The sequence below is a fragment of the Haemorhous mexicanus genome, chromosome 10, assembly GCF_027477595.1.
Source record: "Haemorhous mexicanus isolate bHaeMex1 chromosome 10, bHaeMex1.pri, whole genome shotgun sequence".
NCBI lineage: Eukaryota > Metazoa > Chordata > Aves > Passeriformes > Fringillidae > Haemorhous > Haemorhous mexicanus.
Genome location: NC_082350.1, coordinates 25,431,236 through 25,452,759, shown reverse-complemented (window position 1 = coordinate 25,452,759; position 21,524 = coordinate 25,431,236). Strand labels below are relative to the sequence as shown.

The following is a 21,524-nucleotide window of genomic DNA, read 5'->3' as shown; positions in this document are numbered from 1 at the left end:
GACACTGTGCTTCCATGATTTCCCTGGTGCTGGCATTGTCCTGCTCCCTGCTGGCTGGGCAGAGGGACACAGAGGGACTTCATGGAACCAGCAGCTGTCCCTGGAAGTGTCCCAGGCCAGGCTGAGCAGGGCTTGGGGCACCCTGGGACACTGCAAGGTGTGGGACGGGGTGGGACAAAGTGGTTTTTTTTAAGGTCCCCTCCGACCTGAACCATTCTGGGATTCTGTGACTCTCTGAGCCGAGGCACAGTCACAGACAGCTGGAAAAACAGACTCTGCTGTTGCCTAAACACCACCTGCACCAGAGCAAAGGCTCCTCACACTCGTGTCCTTCAAAGCACAAACAACAGCCTGGTCATGCACGTTCTCCCTTGGGCTGGAGGCACTCAGCCAGGCTGGGCCTTTGGGCTGGCTCTGCCCTGGGACACGTGGCCTCCTGCTGCTGCTCAGCCCCAGGAAAGCCTGCTGCCACCTCAGGCAGCCCTGCAGCCTTTGCTGGGAGCGCTGGGGTGATGCACAGTTATCCTTTACAAACTCCCTACGAACAAAACCCTCTCACACACACATCTTTTCCACCAAGAGCTGCCAGTGAAAACCGGGGATTTTTGCTCCTAACCCGGAGGCATTGGCGTTGCTTCTGTCATCCTGGATTTTCAGTGACCTTTACCCACGCTCTGGGTGGGAAAACCACATCCAAGGCAGTGGCTGAGCAGTGCCTGGGGGTGGCCGTGGTGCCACTGAGCCCAAGGAGCCACCTGCTGTGGCAGTGCCAGCAAAGGCTGGGAAGGACCCCTCGGACCCAGGGTCCCCCTCCATCCCCTCCAGGACTCAGCCACCAAGGTCCACGCTGATTTTCCTGCTGAGGAGGAGCCAGAAGGGAAGGGCAGGGGCAGAGATCAGGAGGCAATCTTGGCTCTCAAACAATAGCTATTGTGTAAATGTATTTTTACTTCTATCCTAAAAAAAAACCCCAAGTGATTTCGGTGTGTCCTAAAAGTTGCAGTTACTTAAATGCCAGGATTTTTGTGGAATCATGAAAGGGTTTGGGTTGGAAGGGACCCAAAGACCATCTTGTTCCACAGGCAGGGCCATCTTTCTCCATGCCAGGTTTGTGCAAGCCCCACTGAGCACTTCCAGGGCTGGGGAGTGGATATCCAGAGAAGATAGACACAACATTTATATTACAGTGTCCACATCTGCAGAAGCAAATAAATCTAAATCTTTTGATGTCCTGAGACAGTGTGAGAGCTGTTAGGGCTGCCTGGGGGATCTCCTGGAGGGGCTGGGGCTGGGATCACTGGGGTGGGGCAGAGACCCTGGGCTGGGGCACTGGGGTCCCTGGTGGGGGTCCCAGGTAGGGACCTGGCAAAACCAACCCCAGCACAAACTGTTTTGGGAGCTCCAGGTCATTTCAGTGAAGCAGTCAAATGAATCAAGTCTGATTTTGCTTCTTTCTTCGCCTAATTAGACAATGGAGAGATTTAGGGAATAATTGAGCCAGCTCGAGGTAGCTGTAATTTGACATCTAATTAATCAATGTCCCGCTCCTTTACAGGTGCAATATAAACCCTTCCTACCTGCTGCAGGCATGTCTTTAGTGTTTCAGTGGAAACAATCCCCAATCCAATCCCTGGAGCACAGAAGCTGCAGGAATCCTCTCATTGTCCCCAAACAGCAGAAGTGACCTTGCTGGGTGGTCCCATCCCCTGATCCCACGGGATGGCCTCAGAGCAGGCTGCTGGAGGCACAGCTGCCTCCTGGTGCTGCTGAAAGTTTGGGAAGCAGCTCTTCTCACCCAAATACTCCTGGCTGCCGAGTGGGTGCTGGAGGTGTGTCAGTGGGGAGGGAGGGATTGTGTTCCTGCAGCTGGCCGAGCCTGGGGAGGGCAGGAAGCTCCAAGGTGCCACCAGGACACACAGGGATCCAAGGAAAATCCTGGCCCCATTAGAGTTAATGGGAGTTTTGCATTTGACCTCAGCAAGGCCAGGGATTTTACCCAAGGAATATTAGTCATCAGCAGGGGGATGAATTAGAGCACTTGTCAACAAGAAGCAGGCAAGGTTAGTCCCAGGGGTGGCTGAGCTCGGAATTGGAACGGCTGGAAAAATAACGTCCAGCTTATCCCATTTATCCCCGTGCTGCATGCAGGGCCTGCGTGCAGCACCTCAGCATTCCTCCCTGCTCTGCTCCAGCCCATCAGACACGCTAGGGAACACTTTGTTTGGGATGGAGGGGGAACTGTGGGGTAGCATTTCCTTGGGAAGCTTCCCGGAGCTGGGCTCAGCCGTCACAAAGCAGCCCCGGGCAGGCAGCGCTCAGCCCAAGGTTCCCATTTCCAGGAAATCCCATCCAGGCTGAGTCCCGCTGGCAGCAGGGGTGCAGCCCAGGGGATCCCTGGGGATCGTGTGGATTGCAGGCAGCTGGAAGCCAGCGCTGCTCCCTCCCTGCCAGGGGTCAGCTGCTCCCGTGCTCCGTCCCCCCTGCACGAGGGGAGGTGACAAAGGCTGAGGTGTGAGCCAGCCCTTCCCAGCCAGAGCCCTGGGATGGTTCCCAGCTGAGCCCAGTTGGGTTTGGGTGTTCCTGAGGCCACACACCCACCCAGACTGGGATCCCTGAAGGATGCACGGGATGGGGCACAGGAGTCACGGGGGACATCAGCTCTTCAGACAAACACGGATTATTGTCCTTGCAGAAACCTGCTCGTGGAAGTGGGAGCCAGTATTTGGCAGGATTTGTTTCCTAGAGAAGCAAAGCTGATCTGTGAGACTTGGAGGGTTTGGAAATTGCTCACGTTCAGGAATGAGCAGGGCTGGATTTTGGGTTGGTTTAGGTTAGACCCCAATGCTGGGATGTGGAAGGGACTGGAGGTGCTGGCTTCTCTGGGAGCTCTTTCCATGGCAGAGTCCTGGAGCTGTGGGCTCTGAGGAGGTTGTTTGCATCCAGCCCTTTTTCCAGGGTGTGCCCAAGGACCCTCAGTGAGCTCTCAATGCTGCCATTGCCAAGGACCAGGATGGTTCCTGCAAGGATGAGCAAAGCAACAGAGAAAATACTGCACAATCAGAGCTACCAACGTGCTCCTGGTGGATATTTAAATCCAAAATGTTTTGGATACTTAAATCCAAAGTCGTTCAGATATTTATATCCAAATTACCTAAATCCAAAGTGGTTTGGATATTTAAATCCAAAAGGTTTTGGATACTTAAATCCAAAGTGGTTCAGATATTTATATCCAAATTATCTAAATCCAAAGTGGTTCAGATATTTAAATCCTAAATATTTTGGATATTTAAATCCAAACTGTTCTGATACATGTTGTTTGAAAAAAAACCAACAAAACCTATTTATACATTTGCTTGAGAAGTTCCCTGCTCTCATTCTACACTGCATTGATGATCTCTGTGTTTCTCCTTTTAGGAGGGTGACTGGAAGAAGCTGCCAGCTGAATTTCTGTTTTATTTTCCTCCAAGTTTTAATTGAAGGCAGGAGAAGTGTGGCTGGGCTCCCTATTTTAGGGAGTTATTTCTGACTCCAGAGCAGTGCATCCCATATTGCTCCCATCAGGCTGAGGCTGAAGGGCAGGCTGTGAGTGCCTGGTGACAAGCCTGGGGACAGCAGGTGACACAGAGCTGTGCTGGTCCCACACACGAGGGGCAGCACGTTGGTGACACCAGGACTCAGTGACATCACTCAGAGGTGGCAGGCTGAGCCCTGGCTCTGAGGGCAGGACACACAGAGTATCTGGGGTGTAAAAGCTGCTTTTGATGGCCAGCTCACCATTACCTGTGAACTCAGGGGGAATTGCAGGATGTGATTTGGAACTCAAGGCAATAAATTCCAGGTTCTCACCTATGAATTGACTTCCTTCCCCACAGACTCAGTGGTTTGTTCTGAGGCAAGGTGAGGATTTGTTGGTCCAGGTGTTGAAGATTAAATGGACAAAATCTCCTTTCCTCACCTCCAGACCTCCTGTGGAAATCTCCCATCGTGAGTCCATCCTCACATTGCCCTGCTGCTCTTCCATGCTGGGCTTCCATATCTTCTGTGACTAAATTTGGCTTTAACAAGGTTCTTCTCATCCCTCTGCCACATTCCAGGATCTGACACCCATCCCCATGTTTTAGTTGATACAAGGATTTTCAGGAATCGGATCATTTCATTCTTTCCCAAGAGCTTTGGGAAGTCTGGAGCCAATTTTGAGTATTTTTGGTTTTATTCCCTGTGCTGAGCCCACCTGTGGCCTCACCATCTTCCTGCAGGGTCCCCCGGAGCACCACTGTCCCCTGGGGCCACCATCATGGGAAGTGATTAGAAGTTATGGGGAAACCAGCCAAGCAGGGGAGCTCAGAGTTCCCCAGAGTGCAGACAGCCCAAGAGGAGAAAGCAAACAGCCTTTTCAGTTCAGCCTCCTTTCCCTTTCCCTGGCTGTGGCAGTTCCTTGCTCCAAGGTCCAGGCTTTCTCCCCAGAGGTTTGAGGGTGTTTGGGTGGATCAGGCTGAGAACCCCTCTGGGCAGCAGAGCTCAGGCATCCCCGTGCTGCAGAAATTAATTTTTCCTCACTCTAATTTGGGTGAATGCTCCTTCCCAAACGCTGGCATCTCACCTGTCAGGATAACAAACAGCAGAGCTCTGGCAGCCAGGGAGGCAAATTCCAGGAACACTCTGTGCTTGTGAGGGACCAGGCTCCAAGGACAAACATTGGCATTTCGTGGGACAACATTCCCAGCTTTGAGCCAGAAACCTGCAGCAGCCACACCACGGGAGCAGGAACCAAACCACCCTGGCAGATCCCTCAGACCCCACTCCCTCCACTCCCCTTCCAGCCTCAGGCCATCCTCCTCCTCCTCACACACTGCACAGCCAGACTGGGCAAGGCCAGAACATCCCTGCTCCAGCCCTGCACCCACTGACTGCAAGGTACAGGAAAAAAGCAGTTTTTCCTCATTTTTCCACATTTCCAGCCACATTTTTTTGCCAAAGATACATTTTGCTATGTTGGAAAATTTTAAATTTTATTTCTACTCAGCCTTGAATAATCTCTGAGCTCATTTCATCACCTGCAGGCTTCTCATTCTTTTTTTGATCACCTTTTCTCCTTTCAGTCTCTTCTACAGCACTTCCTCCACTTTGGAATCGTTTGAAAGTAACAAAGAAAATCAAACAAACTGGGGGTTTTCCAGATTTGCAGAAATTTTGAAAAGTTACAGAATGGAGAAGAGAATTTAAAACATTCAGTTACGAAGTAGAGCAAAAGCAGGAAAAAGAGGGAAAATCAAACCAGTTAAATATTTAAAATTATTTCCCAGCCATACAAAATCTTTCAAATTTCCCTATTTAAACCTGAGAGCAGCAGCACGGACACATATACACAATAAAAGGATAAAGTCCACCGGGATTAAATAAGGAAAATTAACTTTTTACATCCAGTTGATTGAGGAAAGCAGAAAGTCCTCACTGCTGGCATCCTCTTGGCAGTGTCAGAGACCTGTGCACCCCAGGGCTGGGTTTCTAACCACATTCCCTGGCTGGCAGGACATCAGAAGAACCCCTGGATGTCCCCAGGGGAGGTGGCAGCTGCTCCTCGGGCAGTGTCCCCACGGTGGGACTTTGTCCCTCAGGGGAGGGACAGTGCCAGGGGCACGGAGTGTTCCTGCTGTTTGTCTCCCTGGCTGCCAGAGCTCTGTTGTTTCCTATCCTGGCAGGTGAGATGCCATTGTCCCTCAGGCCCTGCAGGCACTCTCCCTGCTCCCTGTGCCCCACGGGCCCTGGGGTGGCCTCGTGGCCATCCCGTGGTGCCCCTCGGGCAGGCTTGGGTGGCCCGGGGTCACAGGTAGGTGGTGGCCCGGGGTTACAGGTAGGTGGTGGCCCAGGGTTACAAGCTTTGGTGGCCCAGGGGTCACAGGTAGGTGGTGGCCCAGGGGTCACAGGTAGGTGGTGGCCCAGGGGTCACAGGTAGGTGGTGGCCCAGGGGTCACAGGTAGGTGGTGGCCAGGGGGTCACAGGTAGGTGGTGGCCATGGGTCACAGGAAGGTGGTGGCCATGGGTCACAGGTAGGTGGTGGCCAGGGGGTCACAGGTAGGTGGTGGCCAGGGGTCACAGGTAGGTGGTGGCCATGGGTCACAGGAAGGTGGTGGCCAGGGGTCACAGGTAGGTGGTGGCCAGGGGTCACAGGTAGGTGGTGGCCAGGGGGTCACAGGTAGGTGGTGGCCAGGGGTCACAGGTGGGTGGTGGCCCGGGGGTCACAGGTAGGTGGTGGCCAGGGGGGTCACAGGAAGGTGGTGGGCAGGGGTCACAGGTAGGTGGTGGCCAGGGGGTCACAGGTAGGTGGTGGCCATGGGTCACAGGTAGGTGGTGGCCAGGGGTCACAGGTAGGTGGTGGCCCAGGGTCACAGGTAGATGGTGGCCCGGGGTCACAGGAAGGTGGTGGCCATGGGTCACAGGTAGGTGGTGGGCAGGGGTCACAGGTAGGTGGTGGCCCAGGGGTCACAGGTAGGTGGTGGGCAGGGGTCACAGGTAGGTGGTGGCCAGGGGGTCACAGGTAGGTGGTGGCCAGGGGGTCACAGGTAGGTGGTGGCCCGGGGTCACAGGTAGGTGGTGGGCAGGGGTCACAGGTAGGTGGTGGCCAGGGGTCACAGGTAGGTGGTGGCCATGGGTCACAGGTAGGTGGTGGCCCAGGGTCACAGGTAGGTGGTGGCCAGGGGGTCACAGGTAGGTGGTGGCCCAGGGGTCACAGGTAGGTGGTGGCCAGGGGGTCACAGGTAGGTGGTGGCCAGGGGGTCACAGGTAGGTGGTGGCCATGGGTCACAGGTAGGTGGTGGCCAGGGGTCACAGGTAGGTGGTGGCCATGGGTCACAGGTAGGTGGTGGCCCGGGGGTCACAGGTAGGTGGTGGCCATGGGTCACAGGAAGGTGGTGGCCCAGGGGTCACAGGTAGGTGGTGGGCAGGGGTCACAGGTAGGTGGTGGCCAGGGGGTCACAGGTAGGTGGTGGCCATGGGTCACAGGTAGGTGGTGGCCAGGGGGTCACAGGTAGGTGGTGGCCCAGGGTCACAGGTAGGTGGTGGCCATGGGTCACAGGTAGGTGGTGGCCAGGGGTCACAGGTAGGTGGTGGCCAGGGGGTCACAGGTAGGTGGTGGCCAGGGGGTCACAGGTAGGTGGTGGCCAGGGGGTCACAGGTAGGTGGTGGCCCAGGGGTCACAGGTAGGTGGTGGCCATGGGTCACAGGTAGGTGGTGGCCAGGGTTCACAGGTAGGTGGTGGCCAGGGGGTCACAGGTAGGTGGTGGCCCATGGGTCACAGGAAGGTGGTGGCCATGGGTCACAGGTAGGTGGTGGCCATGGGTCACAGGTAGGTGGTGGCCCAGGGTCACAGGTAGGTGGTGGCCATGGGTCACAGGTAGGTGGTGGCCCGGGGTCACAGGTAGGTGGTGGCCAGGGGTCACAGGTAGGTGGTGGGCAGGGGTCACAGGTAGGTGGTGACCCAGGGGTCACAGGTAGGTGGTGGCCCGGGGGTCACAGGTTGGTGGTGCCCAGGGGTCACAGGTAGGTGGTGGCCAGGGGTCACAGGTAGGTGGTGGCCCAGGGTCACAGGTAGGTGGTGGCCCAGGGGTCACAGGTAGGTGGTGGCCATGGGTCACAGGAAGGTGGTGGGCAGGGGGTCACAGGTAGGTGGTGGCCATGGGTCACAGGAAGGTGGTGGCCAGGGGTCACAGGTAGGTGGTGGCCCAGGGGGTCACAGGTAGGTGGTGGCCAGGGGTCACAGGTAGGTGGTGGCCCGGGGTCACAGGTAGGTGGTGGCCATGGGTCACAGGAAGGTGGTGGCCAGGGGGTCACAGGTAGGTGGTGGCCATGGGTCACAGGTAGGTGGTGGCCAGGGGTCACAGGAAGGTGGTGGCCAGGGGTCACAGGTAGGTGGTGGCCAGGGGGTCACAGGTAGGTGGTGGCCATGGGTCACAGGAAGGTGGTGGCCAGGGGTCACAGGTAGGTGGTGGCCAGGGGGTCACAGGTAGGTGGTGGCCCAGGGTCACAGGTAGGTGGTGGGCAGGGGTCACAGGTAGGTGGTGGCCTCGTGGCTGTGGCGCTGGCGGGCCTGGGCCACGGCCACGCTGAGGCACTGCAGCCACTGCTCGGCGTTCCTCTCGTCCTTGGCCTTGAGCATGTAGCTCCTGCTGTCCGTGAAGATCTCGAAGGCGCGCGGCAGGCTCCGGTCCCGCCGCTTCTTGGCCACCACCTTGACGCTCTGCACCTTGCTCAGCTCGATGGGACACTCGTCAGGGTCGTCCTTCTGCAGCACAGGGGACAGGCCAGGGTCACCCGGGGAGGAACCACCCCTCACAAACTGCCCAGGGCTCTTGGCAGGGTCCCAGGCCGGCTTGGACAGGGCTGGGACAGTGGGAGGTGTCCCTGCCGTGGCAGGGGTGGCACTGGATGGGTTTTAAGGTCCCTTCCAGCCCAAACCACTCTGGGATTCTATGAACTTGTCGTTCTTTGCGATGTTCCCAGGTGCCACCAGCTGCTGCTGCCACATCTTGTGGCTGCCCTTGTCCCTGGAAATGTCCAAGGCCACGGGACTTGGAGCAGCCTGGGATAGTGGAAGGCATCCCTGCCATGGCAGGGGGATGGAATGAGTTGGTCTTTATGTCCCCTGAAAATTGGGGACCCAGCAGTGACAGCTCCTGAGCATCACTCTGGCTGCCCTTGGTGTCCCCTGCCACGCACTTTGTGAGTGGGAGAAGCACCACGGGCAAAGCTGAGGGGTGACAACCTCTGGGAAAACCAGAACAGGCAAAGCTGAGGGGTGACAACCTCTGGGAAAACCAGAACAGGCAAAGCTGAGGGGTGACAGCCTCTGGGAAAACCAGAACAGGCAAAGCTGAGGGGTGACAACCTCTGGGAAAACCAGAACAGGCAAAGCTGATGGGGAAAGCACCATGGGCAGAAGTGAGGGCTGCAGCCCGGGAGCAGTGCAGGGAGCAGGGACAGGGAGCAGGGCTGGGAGCAGGGACAGGGAGCAGGGCTGGGAGCAGGGACAGGGAGCAGGGACAGGGAGCAGCTCAGGGCTGCTCGGAGACTCACGGATTTGCCCCTGCGGAACAGCAGCTGGTTGCCAGCCAGGGTGAAGTAGCGCGTTTTCCACCTCTTGATGAACTTCCAGCGGACCTGCTTCTCCTTCAGCTTGCCCTCCATCAGGGGCTGCCCGTCCTGGTTCATGCCTGGGGAGGGAGCACACGGCCAGGGTTAGTGCTGCCCTCCCTGCTCCCAGCCAAAGGCTCTGCCGTGCTGCAGGAAGGTCGTTCTGCCTTCCTCATCCTCCCAGGCTCCAGCATTCAGCTCTCACTTCACACAGACAGCCTGGCCTGTGGGGAGGCCGAGCAGATGGAGCTGACAGCTCAGACCCCTCCTCTTCCATCTCTTCCATCTCTTCTCCTACTCCCTCAGCCACCCCAAACTTCTCCCCACTGCACCTCGCAGTTGCTCCTCAGTCCTTCAGTGCCCATTTCTGACCTTGGGCACTGCCAGGGACCCAGGGACAGCCACAGCTCCTCTGGGCACTCTGTGCCAAGGCCTGCCCACCCTCCCAGGAGGAATTCCTTCCCAGGTCCCACCTAACCCTGCTTTCTGGCAGTTTAAAGCCCTGATATCTCCTAGGGGTCTCTTTTTCCTTTCTCTTCTGTCTTTACGCTGATGGCCAGGACACACAGGACCAGACAGACCAGAGGGCAGTGCAGGCACAGGCAGTCTGAGCAGGGATGTTCTGGATGGGGTGTTTGCCTTGGAGCCCATCCCAGCATCTGTCAGAGGGGCAGTGATCCCTGGCTGGCTCCTCTCCCAGCCCCCCGTCCCTCCAGCCCTGCTTTTCCTTGAGAGCCTTCCCTGCCATCGGCAGCTCCTGAGCCCTAAGCTGCCCAGGGTGCCCAAGTGCCACCCAAGGGAGTGCCAAAGGCTTGATGGCCTTCTGGGCACCCAGCCCCTGTCTGGAAGAGGGCAAACCAAGGCCAGGACAAGGCATCAGCTGTAGGTAAAGGACGTGTCCTTCCCCCAGCGCTGTTTTCCTTGGCAGCGAGGCTGGCGGGGGGTGCAGTGTGGACTCGTGCAATTTCCTCAGGAAAGACCATAAATATTTCTGTCTGTGCAGGCAGGGAGCGCCTGGAAGGAGATGGATGAATGAAAAGGGGGTTGGCAGAGCCTCAGTGCCGGGGGGAGCTGCAGCTGTGATTGCCACGGCAGGAGCGGGCCGTGCTCTGCTCCCCGCCGCCGCTGCAGCCCTGACTCCTCAACTCTCCTGGATATTTCTGTGCCAGCACCAAACACAGCCCCCAGCCTGGCAGGGGACAGAGTACAGCACAGGGCTTCTTCCTCCCTGCATAGATATTGTCACTGCAAAAGGGGATACATTTCCCAGGAGGCTGGTTCGGGGCTGCACCCTCTCCCCCCTGCTCTTTAGTGGGACAGAACCACACTTTAGTGTCCCCCGTACTAAAAACTTTGTAATTTTGTTAAATATTGTTCCCTGCCTGGCTCCTGGTTCCACAGGAACATCTTCAGTCCCATTCCAGAGCCGTAGGAACATGTTTCAAGCAAACTCGGAGGGGTAAAGCACAAAAGGCTCAGGGAGCAGCTGATACCGAGAGAGTTTGTGGTCAGGAGCACAACACGAGAAGGGAAGTGAATGTGCAATTTTGGCCTAAAGTGAATTTTTATGGCCAAAATCTTTCAAAGCCAGGATTTGCTAAGAAATGTTGATCTCTGTAAGGAGCCCGTGGCTTTAGGCAATGCTAGCAGAGGACTTCTCCTGTGCATCCACAAAGGGGCCCGGGGGAGTTCTGGTGGCAGCTTCCAAAGTGGCCGTAATGAATCCGATGCCAGCGTGTCTGAGGGGCTGATTAGGAGAGAGAGATTCAAGCAAGATAGGAATAAAGCTCTTTTCCAATGTTTTTCTAAGCCCTTCTGCTTATTTTCCTTGCGGTTGACTTCACAGAATCCCAGAATAGCTCAGCTGGAAGAGAGCTCGAGGGGTCTCGCCTCCAGCTCCAAGCAAGGTCACCCACAGGGTCAGACTGGGCTGCTCATGGATTTATCCACGTGGGACTTGAAAAATCTCCTCAACATCTCTGGGCAGGCTGTGCCAGGGCTTGATATCCTCACGGTGGGAAAGCTTTCACTCACAGGGAGCAATTCCTGTCCAATGTCCCCTCTAAATCCCTCCCCTTTCAGATTGAAAAGGTCATGAAATATCCAAAGGTCTTGAAACACCTATTTTTTCTTAAATCATCTTAATATAGACACCCTGACTCCAGCTTAACCCTGAGTAGTTCCCGTTGATGTGTCTGTTGGAATTTTCTACTTTCCATCTTGCTTTCTTTGCAGAATTACAACACACCCAGCTCTAAGTAGTTTGGGTACTGAATAAAAAGTTAAAAACCCTCCAAACTCTTCCAAGATGAACTTGAGACAGATAAAACCCAAAGCTCTAAATCTTGAATTTGATGAAACATAAAATCCTCCGCAAGAATTCATGAATGATCTCAGTGATAATAAACCCCTATGAACTTGAAAGAATGGAATGTGTGGCAGAGAAATGCAATTAACCTCGGGGAATATGGATTCACTCTCTTCCATTAATCACCACGGTGGGTTTTGCTGAAAACCTGGAAGGAACACATCGCTGGGTCCCACTTTTGATGATTTCCCAGTGAGGATTAGAGCTGGGCTCCTTCATTTCTCGGGCTAGCTGGCACTGCAGGAGGGGATAAATGTATTCCCAAGTTAGGGTGGTGTTGGCTTTCCCAGGGAGTTGCAGTTTTCCAGAGGAATTCCCAAACATCCTCAGTTTTTCCCCAATCCCAGATCCTTGCCCATGGCTCCTCTGCAGCCCCCAGGGATCCCTGCCTGTCTTTGTGAGCTTCCAGAGGGGGAAGGGGCTGGAATTCCCTCAATTCCCTCGCCGGCTCTCGGTGGTTTTGTGGAATGTTTTGTGCAAGAGCTGGTGGAGCCAAACTCCCAGTCCAGGGGGTTGTGCTGGAATGAGGCTCCCAGCAGGCAGCTTGTCCCAACAGGAGGAATCCTGGTGCTTTCCAGCACTCCAGGTGCCTGGTGGCTGTGCTGGAATGGTGTGAGCTGCTGCTCCTGCCCTGGGCCCAGGGCAGCTCAGCAGGGTTTGTGGGAATGCTGCTCCTCAGAGCAGGGGAAGCCAATCCAGGGTGATTTAACAGCACTTCTGGAGAAGTGTGGCTGTACAAGACATGCTTTGGCACCAGAAGAATGCATGAGAAGGAGTCAAACTTTCTCCAGTTGTCACTGTGGGTGCATCACCACTTTGCTTCAGCTTCACTGGTTCTTTCCACACAGGATCTGCTTCCAGCCCCAAAATGCCTCCCAGCTATGGCCAAACAGGAATGGCAGAAACATGGAGTGGTTTGGGCTGAAAAGGATCTTAAATATCATCTCACCCCACCCCTGCCATGGCAGGGACACCTCCCACTGTCCCAGGTGCTCCCAGTGTCCAGCCTGGCCTGGGGCACTGCCAGGGATCCAGGGGCAGCCACAGCTGCTCTGGGAATTCCATCCCAAGGCAAGGCCAGGGCTTTAAGGCAGTGTTTGCCCAAGTCTGGAGGATAAATGGCATTCTGCACCACAGCATCCAAAAAATGCAACAGAACCCCCGCAGACAATAATAGAAAAAAAAATTGCCTCTGAATTCCTTCTTCAACAGGAATTTGGTTGCTAAACAGAATTGCTGAGAGGAAGAAGTTGCTTTCTCGCCTCTCAAAAGTATTTCAGATGTCAAAGGGTCTTTCACACTCTGGAATGAAAATAAAAGATGTTTCACAGCCTTTAAATTCCTTACCAATCCAAGGAGACCTCCAAATCCTTGCTGGTGTCAGATCCTACACACCCAGAGAGACCCTGCAGGGTCTCCCACTCTGCCACAGCTCTGCAGCACCAACACAAAGGTGGAGTTGTCACTCCCTGCAAATTTTTATTCCACTGAGCTCCCTCTTCCACGCTGCCTTCCTCAGCTTTCACGTGACCCATTCAGGGAATTTATTTTCTTGGTTTTCTAAAGGCCTTTGGAGCTCAGAAGCAAATCATGATACTCACAATGAGCCCTTCTTACAAAAATTCTTTTAAAGTGAGACAAAGAGAGCAACTGCTGAGGAAAAGGACAGTTACAGCCAGGAGAGCAGGAGTGAGGCAAGGCTGGACTGCTTAAATGTCTTTGGAAATTCAGACCAAAGTTGCTTCATTAAGCTTTGACATTTTAAGCAAGAGTCTCGTTTTCCTCATCACTCAACATCCCTGACGTGATGGAAACCACACTGAGAGCTCTGTGGAGATGAAGCTTTAACTCAGAGCAGGGTTTCTGTCCTGGTCCTGGAGTCCCAGGGGAGCTGGGGAAGGAGAAGAGGCTCAAACACCCATGGGGTGAGCAGGGGCAGCCCAGCCTGCAGCAGCAGCTGGCCTCTCCTGCAAGACTTCCTAAATTCGGGGTTGATGCAGTCTGAAGAGACACTAACTGCTAGAATAAATCTCTGAAACAGCCAATTATTCAAAAACTTGGCCAAAATAGTCCAAATTCTTGGCCAGGACTGGTCAGACTTACGGAGTGGCAGAAAGCATCTGAGAACAACTTTCCTCTGCCTGTCAGGGCACTGACCAGGCACTGCTGCCTGCCAGAGAGCTTCAAAAGCTTCAAGGGCTCCAGGAGCTTAGACCTGGGAAAAAGGCTGGTTTTCCCCACTTCCCACTCACCCTCTTTTCCAATACAGCTGAAGGATTCTGCCTTTATAAGACTTAAACATGTCCCTAAGTGTGCACTGTGGAGTAAATTATATTACAGCAAATAATTCTGAGAGTGGAGAAAGCAGGAACCAGGTGTTGTTTCTGTGCCAATGGCCCTGACTTGTGGCACCTGGGTGGGCCCCAGGGGAGCTGGGATGTGGTGCAGGAGATGCAGTCCTGTCTCTGGGATGTGGTGCAGGAGGTGCAGTCCTGTCTCTGGGATGTGGTGCAGGAGATGCAGTCCTGTCTCTGGGATGTGGTGCAGGAGGTGCAGTCCTGTCTCTGGGATGTGGTGCAGGAGGTGCAGTCCTGTCTCTGAGATGTGGTGCAGGAGGTGCAGTCCTGTCTCTGAGATGTGGTGCAGGAGGTGCAGTCCTGTCTCTGGGATGTGGTGCAGGAGGTGCAGTCCTGTCTCTGGGATGTGGTGCAGGAGGTGCAGTCCTGTCTCTGGGATGTGGTGCAGGAGATGCAGTCCTGTCTCTGGGATGTGGTGCAGGAGGTGCAGTCCTGTCTCTGGGATGTGGTGCAGGAGATGCAGTCCTGTCTCTGGGATGTGGTGCAGTCCTGTCTCTGGGATGTGGTGCAGGAGGTGCAGTCCTGTCTCTGGGATGTGGTGCAGGAGGTGCAGTCCTGTCTCTGGGATGTGGTGCAGTCCTGTCTCTGGGATGTGGTGCAGGAGGTGCAGTCCTGTCTCTGGGATGTGGTGCAGGAGATGCAGTCCTGTCTCTGGGATGTGGTGCAGTCCTGTCTCTGGGATGTGGTGCAGGAGGTGCAGTCCTGTCTCTGGGATGTGGTGCAGGAGATGCAGTCCTGTCTCTGGGATGTGGTGCAGTCCTGTCTCTGGGATGTGGTGCAGGAGGTGCAGTCCTGTCTCTGGGATGTGGTGCAGGAGGTGCAGTCCTGTCTCTGGGATGTGGTGCAGGAGGTGCAGTCCTGTCTCTGGGATGTGGTGCAGGAGGTGCAGTCCTGTCTCTGGGATGTGGTGCAGGAGGTGCAGTCCTGTCTCTGGGATGTGGTGCAGGAGGTGCAGTCCTGTCTCTGGGGTGTGGTGCAGTCCTGTCTCTGGGATGTGGTGCAGGAGATGCAGTCCTGTCTCTGGGATGTGGTGCAGGAGATGCAGTCCTGTCTCTGGGGTGTGGTGCAGGAGGTGCAGTCCTGTCTCTGGGATGTGGTGCAGGAGATGCAGTCCTGTCTCTGGGATGTGGTGCAGGAGGTGCAGTCCTGTCTCTGGGATGTGGTGCAGGAGGTGCAGTCCTGTCTCTGGGATGTGGTGCAGGAGGTGCAGTCCTGTCTCTGGGATGTGGTGCAGGAGGTGCAGTCCTGTCTCTGGGATGTGGTGCAGGAGGTGCAGTCCTGTCTCTGGGATGTGGTGCAGGAGGTGCAGTCCTGTCTCTGGGATGTGGTGCAGGAGGAGCCCTCCCATGCCCAGGCTCAGGGACGGTGCAGATTTGGGGCTGTGTCCCTCTAAGCACACACCAAACCAGGTTTGGGTCTGACTCCCTCACCAAAGATGAGTTTAATGGAGAATTTAAATTAAAATAGCCACTGGAAAGTTTGGTTTTCCCTTCCCCACCATGGCAGACACCCAGCACGAGCAGTGAGCTTCACCCCAGGCACTGCAGCCCCAGTGACAGAGGCAGGACCCCTCTGTACCTGTTGCCTTCTCGGGGTGGTTGCACATGAAGCACTGCCAGGCTCCTGCCTCCTCGCTGTAGCCAAACAAATCAAAGAACCTCACCTCCTCCAGGTGCATCTGGACGTTCTCCAGCTCCTGGGAGGGAGGAGAGAAACCAAACTCATGAGGTGAAGAAGCACCGGAAGCCCAAATCCAGAGGGACACAGGGGGTTCTTCCCATGTGTCCTGCAGAGGGACAAGGGGCCAGGGCACTGAGCTGGGCAGGAATGGGCACTGAGCTGGGCAGGAATGGGCACAGAGCTGGGCACTGAGCTGGGCACTGAGCTGGGCACTGAGCTGGGCAGGAATGGGCACTGAGCTGGGCACTGAGCTGGGCAGGACTGGGCACTGAGCTGGGCACTGAGCTGGGCAAGAATGGGCACTGAGCTGGGCACTGAGCTGGGCACTGAGCTGGGCAGGACTGGGCACTGAGCTGGGCACTGAGCTGGGCAGGAATGGGCACTGAGCTGGGCACTGAGCTGGGCACTGAGCTGGGCAGGACTGGGCACTGAGCTGGGCACTGAGCTGGGCACTGAGCTGGGCAGGAATGGGCACTGAGCTGGGCAGGAATGGGCACTGTGCTGGGCACTGAACTGGGCACAGAGCTGGGCACTGAGGTGGGCAGGACTGGGCACTGAGCTGGGCACTGAGCTGGGCAGGAATGGGCACAGAGCTGGGCACTGAGCTGGGCAGGACAGGTCTCTCTCTCCAGCAGCAGTAGCAGCTGATCCATGAATTATGGACTGGGGGTGGTCTGGGATTTGTTTTCCCTCTTCCATGCCCCTGCCAGCAGCCTGGCCCAGCACTTTTCCCACCCTGGAGCATGAGAGTGATGAGGACAGGCTGAGGGAGCTGGGAGGGGGCTCAGCCTGGAGAAAAGGGGGATCAGGGGGGGCCCTTGTGGCTCTGCACAGCTCCTGACAGGAGGGGACAGCCAGAGAGGTCGGGCTCTTCTTCCAAGGAATAAATGACAGGACAAGGGGAAATGGCTCCCAGTTCTGCCAGGGGAGGCTCAGATTGGATATTGGGCAAGTTTCTTCATGGAAAGGCCTGCCCAGGGCAGTGGTGGAGTCACAGGAGGGATTTAAAAGCTGTGTGGATGTGGCACCTGGGGACACGGGTCAGTGGTGGCCTTGGCAGTGCTGGGGAAGGGTTGGACTCAGTGGTCTGAAGGCTTTTCCAGCTGAAAAGATTCCATGGTTTGGCTCCCCCAGCCCCTTCTCCGGGGTGTTTCAGTGCCCCAGGAGGTCCATGGTGACACTGTGCAGTGCTGGGCACTCCCTGCTGTCCCTGCAACCCCCAGAGCCAGGCAGAGGGACTGTGCATCCACCAAGGGACACCTGGCCTGCTCCAAGGGACAGACAGAGCTCTGCACCCTGAGCACAGCAAAGGCAGAGGACACACTGTGAGCAATCAGTGCCACTGCACAGTCCAGGGGGGTTTAAACCCCCGATTTCATTTAAAACCAGACTCTGATCTCACACCTACCCAAACCGTGGGGTTAAGGAACAGCAACCAAGTCCCTCACTGCCAACCCCCAGGGCCCTGCCAGCCCCTGGAGACCCTCCCAGTACTGGTGTGGGGTCACAGGGCTGCAGGAGAGAGCTGCTGCAAGGAAAACACAGATGGATGCACTGGGGGAAACCCCAGCCCCCAGCAGGGCTCCAGCCCATCCCACTGGGAAGGGATGCACAGGCTGGGAGGGGATGCACAGGCTGGGAAGGGATGCACAGGCTGGGAAGGGATGCACAGGCTGGGAAGGGATGTACAGGCTGGGAGGGGATGCACAGGCTGGGAAGGGATGCACAGGCTGGGAGGGGATGCACAGGCTGGGAGGGGATGCACAGGCTGGGAAGGGATGCACAGGCTGGGAGGGGATGCACAGGCTGGGAAGGGATGCACAGGCTGGGAAGGGATGCACGGGCTGGGAAGGGATGCAGGATTGCAGCCTTGCCAGGCAGGCTGCAGTGAAGGAGAGGGAGCAGGGCACAGCCAGTGCCTTGTCCTGCCCCCAGCTCCTGCTGTGGCACCTTGGGGGACACAAGATGGGCAGAACAAAGGCACTGCAGTGCATGAGCTGGGCAGAACATGACAGCACACAGGGACAAGGCTGACAGAAAGCCTGGGAGCTTCCCCATCCCATGAAAAATCTGGTGGTGGCTGCCATGAGGCAACTGCAGCCTGGAAGAGAGCAAATCCCACTGAAATATCAGTGCAGAAACCTGCCTGCTCCACCCTGCACTCCAGCAGTTGAAATAACCCACAAGGAGCCACTTATTTCAGGAGGAAAAAGCCTAACTGGAGAGGAGAGATTTATCTCATCCCTGTGCTCATCACCCTGAAAAGCTCAGAGGGCCCCTCGTGCCAAGGTGGCCCTTCCTTCTGCCAGGTGAACAGAAAGGAGAGGGGAGAACAGAGCCACCCAAAATGTTAATTCTGCTCTTAAAGCAGCAAAGGGATCCCCGAGGGCACCACATGGGGCCAGGAGAGCAGCCACCACCTCGGGGCTGCCAGAGGAGCCAGCAGGGCTCAGGCAGCTCCCCGGTGCTGGGCACACTCAGGGCTCTGATAAGGAGCTCTGCAGAGCCCAGGCAGCCTGGGAGGAGCCACATCTGGAAGTGCTTTGCTCCTGGCACATCTGGAGCCGTGCTGAATGGATAAATAAATGTTTTCTGTGGCATGGAGAGGCTGCCCAGTGGAACACAGTGAGCTCTGTGTGAGCCAGGCCCTCAGTGCAGCTCCAGGGATCACCAGAGCTGAAGGCATTTCTCAGAATTCAGTCTGGAGTGAAGCACTGATGTCATACATTACTCTCCAGGTTTGCAAAATGCTTTAGAATCCAGATTGGAAAGCATTTATCACCTTCCACTGTCCCAGGTGCTCCAGTGTCCAGCCTGGCCTTGGGCACTGCCAGGGATCCAGGGGCAGCCCCAGCTGCTCTGGGCACCTGTGCCAGGGCCTGCCCACCCTCCCAGCCAGGAATTCCTTCCCAATATCCCATCCCACCCTGAAAAGGCATTTCAGACTCTGCTAGAACACAATGCATAAAACTTAGTGTCAAATATAGCAGACAATGTTGATGCTGCCTTTGCATCAACACACTTCAAGCTTTAATTGAAAATTAAAAGTTCTGTACTTAATGAAGCAACCACACCCCCAGAATTTTGCTTCCTGGACTACTGGCAGAGGAATGACACCAACAAATACAATAATTTGTCCAGTAATTCACAATGTCTGAAGTCCTGCTAGCAGCGAGAAGAACTTCTGAGATGACAAATTGCAATTATGACAGAAGCTGAGGAAAGGAAGGACTAGGTCATGCAGGGAATGCTCCAGGCAGATTTTTTGGAATTGCAAAAGCTAAAGCAAACCTTCTTTATGGCAGCCCTAGTCCTCATTCCCAGAAAACTGAATGGAAATTGCACTAGAGACAAACTCGGGCTCAGTAGTAAATGAAACCAGAACAAGCTCTGGTTCTGTGTTAATAAACAAAACCAACCCAGAAAGTAAATCCAACAGCAAAGAGCAGCGCCCAGGAGGGGACCTGCAGAGCCAGAGCAGCTCAGGGGGCTCCAGCTCTGTCCTCAGCCCCCAGGGCTGCTCCCTGCTCCAGCCCCTGCTGGATCCCAGACCCTGCAGAGACCAGGATCCCCTCCCAGCTCTGCTGCTCTGGAACTCTGAGGTGTTGGAGCCCTGGGCACTGAGAATTTCAGAGTTTCTGTGCTGCCAGGCACTGACCCCCAGGAGAACCCTGCACTGACCTGGGGCTGTGGAGAAGGATCCCAGAATGGAATGATGGCACTGGGATTGTGGGTGTGGAGTTTGGATGGGAGGGTGTGATAGCACAGGTGGGAAACTCAGAGTTTCAGGGTTTAGAATACAGGAATGGATGGAAAGCAAGGTGGAGGGTTTGGGGCAGAGGCTGCTCCTTCTCCTTCATTTTCTTCTCCCTGGGTTTGGGTGGTTTTGTGCAATTGGATAAAAAGTCCCCATTGCAGGGCAGGGCTGGTTGGTTATTGGGTTAAAAGTGAAACTAATTGAGGTGTCATTTCTTAATTGGGCAGTTTATCCTTCAAAGGCCTTGGAGAGATGGGGCTCCATGTTTGGTTTGTGAGAGTGAAGTGCTGCAGAACTTTGTGATGCTGTGACATGGATAAGAACTAACAAACATCTGAGTCCCAACAAGAAACATCTCACACATTTAATCCCAACCCTGGCAAAAGAAACCAAGACTCCACCCCAGAATAGTGCCACGGAGTGAGGAGAGCTCCCCAGACAGGCTGGGCTCTGCACCTGAGCAGTGCCAGGGTCCCTGCAGATCCCCTGAGCTCTGTGCCCCCCACACCCTGCACCCTGCACCAGCTCTGCCTCTGGCTGACTGCAGCTTGCCAGGGGCTCCAGCTGAGCCCGTGCTGAGCAGCAAAGCTGCTCCAAAGCCTCTGCATGAGCCTGGATTCAACAGCAGCTCAGATCCTTAGCACAGCTCCTCTGTGAGGGAGTAAAACTGGCCCCAAAGCTGCTCTCAGATGTGGGGCTGCCCCACTCTGAGCCCCAGCTAGAGTTCCCACTCCTTCACCACATTGTCCTGGGAGTTCAGAAGGTGTTCCCAGCAGAACTCTGGTTTTAAATCAGCCATAGTTGGTAATTTAATCCTATTCCACCAGACATCTTCATGCCCACAATATTCTTAGAGAGAGTGTTTTAAAATCATGTTTGACAACTTATTTCATCCAACTGAGCTGGATGGGGATGCTCAGGAATAAATAGATATTTGTTTTCCAATCCTACAGTGGCCTTTTCCAAGCAGCTGATGAATAGCTTGGAAAGAGCATTCACTGAAATCCTGGAGACAGAAAAGAGCTTTGGGCTGCAATCCCTTCAGCTGACGGGGGTAACAAATGGCACATGTGCAGACAAATAACTCCATAAAACCCAGGGCTAGGTTTTTAGTGTTTAGCTGGGTGAACTTCCAAGGGCTGCCCAGCACCCCACAGCAGCAGCTAAGCTGAGCCTAGAGCTCCAGACTGTGGGCAGGACCAAACCCACGTGCAGCAGCCCTGCTCTTCATGCCACGGGTCACGTCAGGGGAGGGGTGGGGGACCAGCCTGGGCACCTCTCAAAGCCCAGCACAAAACACCCCTGAGCAGAGAAAAGGCTCCAGAGTGCAGGGCTGAGTCCTCCTGCCCTTTTAATGGGTGAGGAAAGTGACCCCTTACCTTCTGCTGTGGGAAGGTGGACTGGATCATGGCAGTCTCAAAGCTGTGCGTGCCCTTGAGCTGTGTCTTCTCCCACAGGGCCTTGAGGACTTGCACAGAGCTGCTTTGGATGGACAAAGGTTCTGCCAACAGGCTCTGCAGGAAACATTGGCAGTGATTTCAGGTGTTTTTTCCCTCGGCTGTTACCAGAGAGCAACTTGTGCTCCCAGTGGGACAGCCAGGAGAACAGCCAGGGGCGAGCCCAGCTCTGCCCGGGGGGCTCTGATGGATCCATGGGCTCACAGCTGGATACAACACCAAACATCTCATTTCCTCTGGGCTTCCTGAAGCTTATTGCCCATCCCACAGCTCCGAGGATCCCCTTCAGTGGCCACTACACAACCTGGCTCTGTATTGAAATGTGAATTTATCACCAGTCAGCAGCACTGGCCTCTGTGAACCACACACAGAGGCCTGGGGGAGCTGCATCCCCCTGGGAAAACCTGGCATTTCCAGCCAGAGGGAGGGGTGCCTCACACCCCTGCAGGGCTGTGGGAGCTGGTTTGGGGCTCCCCCAGTCCTTGAGCAGCACGAGCAGAGCTTGTGAGTGCCCTGGACAGAAGCAGGATGAAGCACAGGAGGGAGAGCTCCACAGGACACTGTCAGCACGGACTGCAGGGGGTTTCAGCCCTGAACAGGACAGGATGCCACCTTGCTGGGTGGGTGCTGTCCCCTCAGAGCTCCCTGAGCCCCAGGACAGGGAGGCTCCAACCTGCCAGCACGGTGAGTGACCCTGGCATTCCCACAGCCCGAGCTGTTTGTGGCATCCCTGCTCACAGAGCAGCCCTGTGCCTGGCAACATTTGTGCCTCTCCTCTG

At 55.6% G+C, this 21,524-nt stretch overlaps 1 protein-coding gene across 2 annotated transcripts in view; it reads right to left on the bottom strand.

Moving 5' to 3' along the window:
• Positions 1-7,948: 7,948 nt before the first annotated feature.
• VEPH1 (ventricular zone expressed PH domain containing 1) overlaps positions 7,949-21,524 on the bottom strand; it is a 59,320-nt gene continuing 45,744 nt past the window's right edge. For both annotated transcript variants that reach the window (XM_059855876.1, XM_059855875.1), the window contains exons 12-15: positions 20,668-20,802; positions 15,430-15,547; positions 9,070-9,206; positions 7,949-8,278 (exon numbers count right to left, since the gene is read on the bottom strand). In XM_059855876.1, coding sequence (XP_059711859.1) covers positions 8,042-8,278; positions 9,070-9,206; positions 15,430-15,547; positions 20,668-20,802 — 627 coding nt within the window. In that variant the 3' untranslated portion in view covers positions 7,949-8,041. The remainder of the gene's footprint in view (positions 8,279-9,069; positions 9,207-15,429; positions 15,548-20,667; positions 20,803-21,524) is intronic.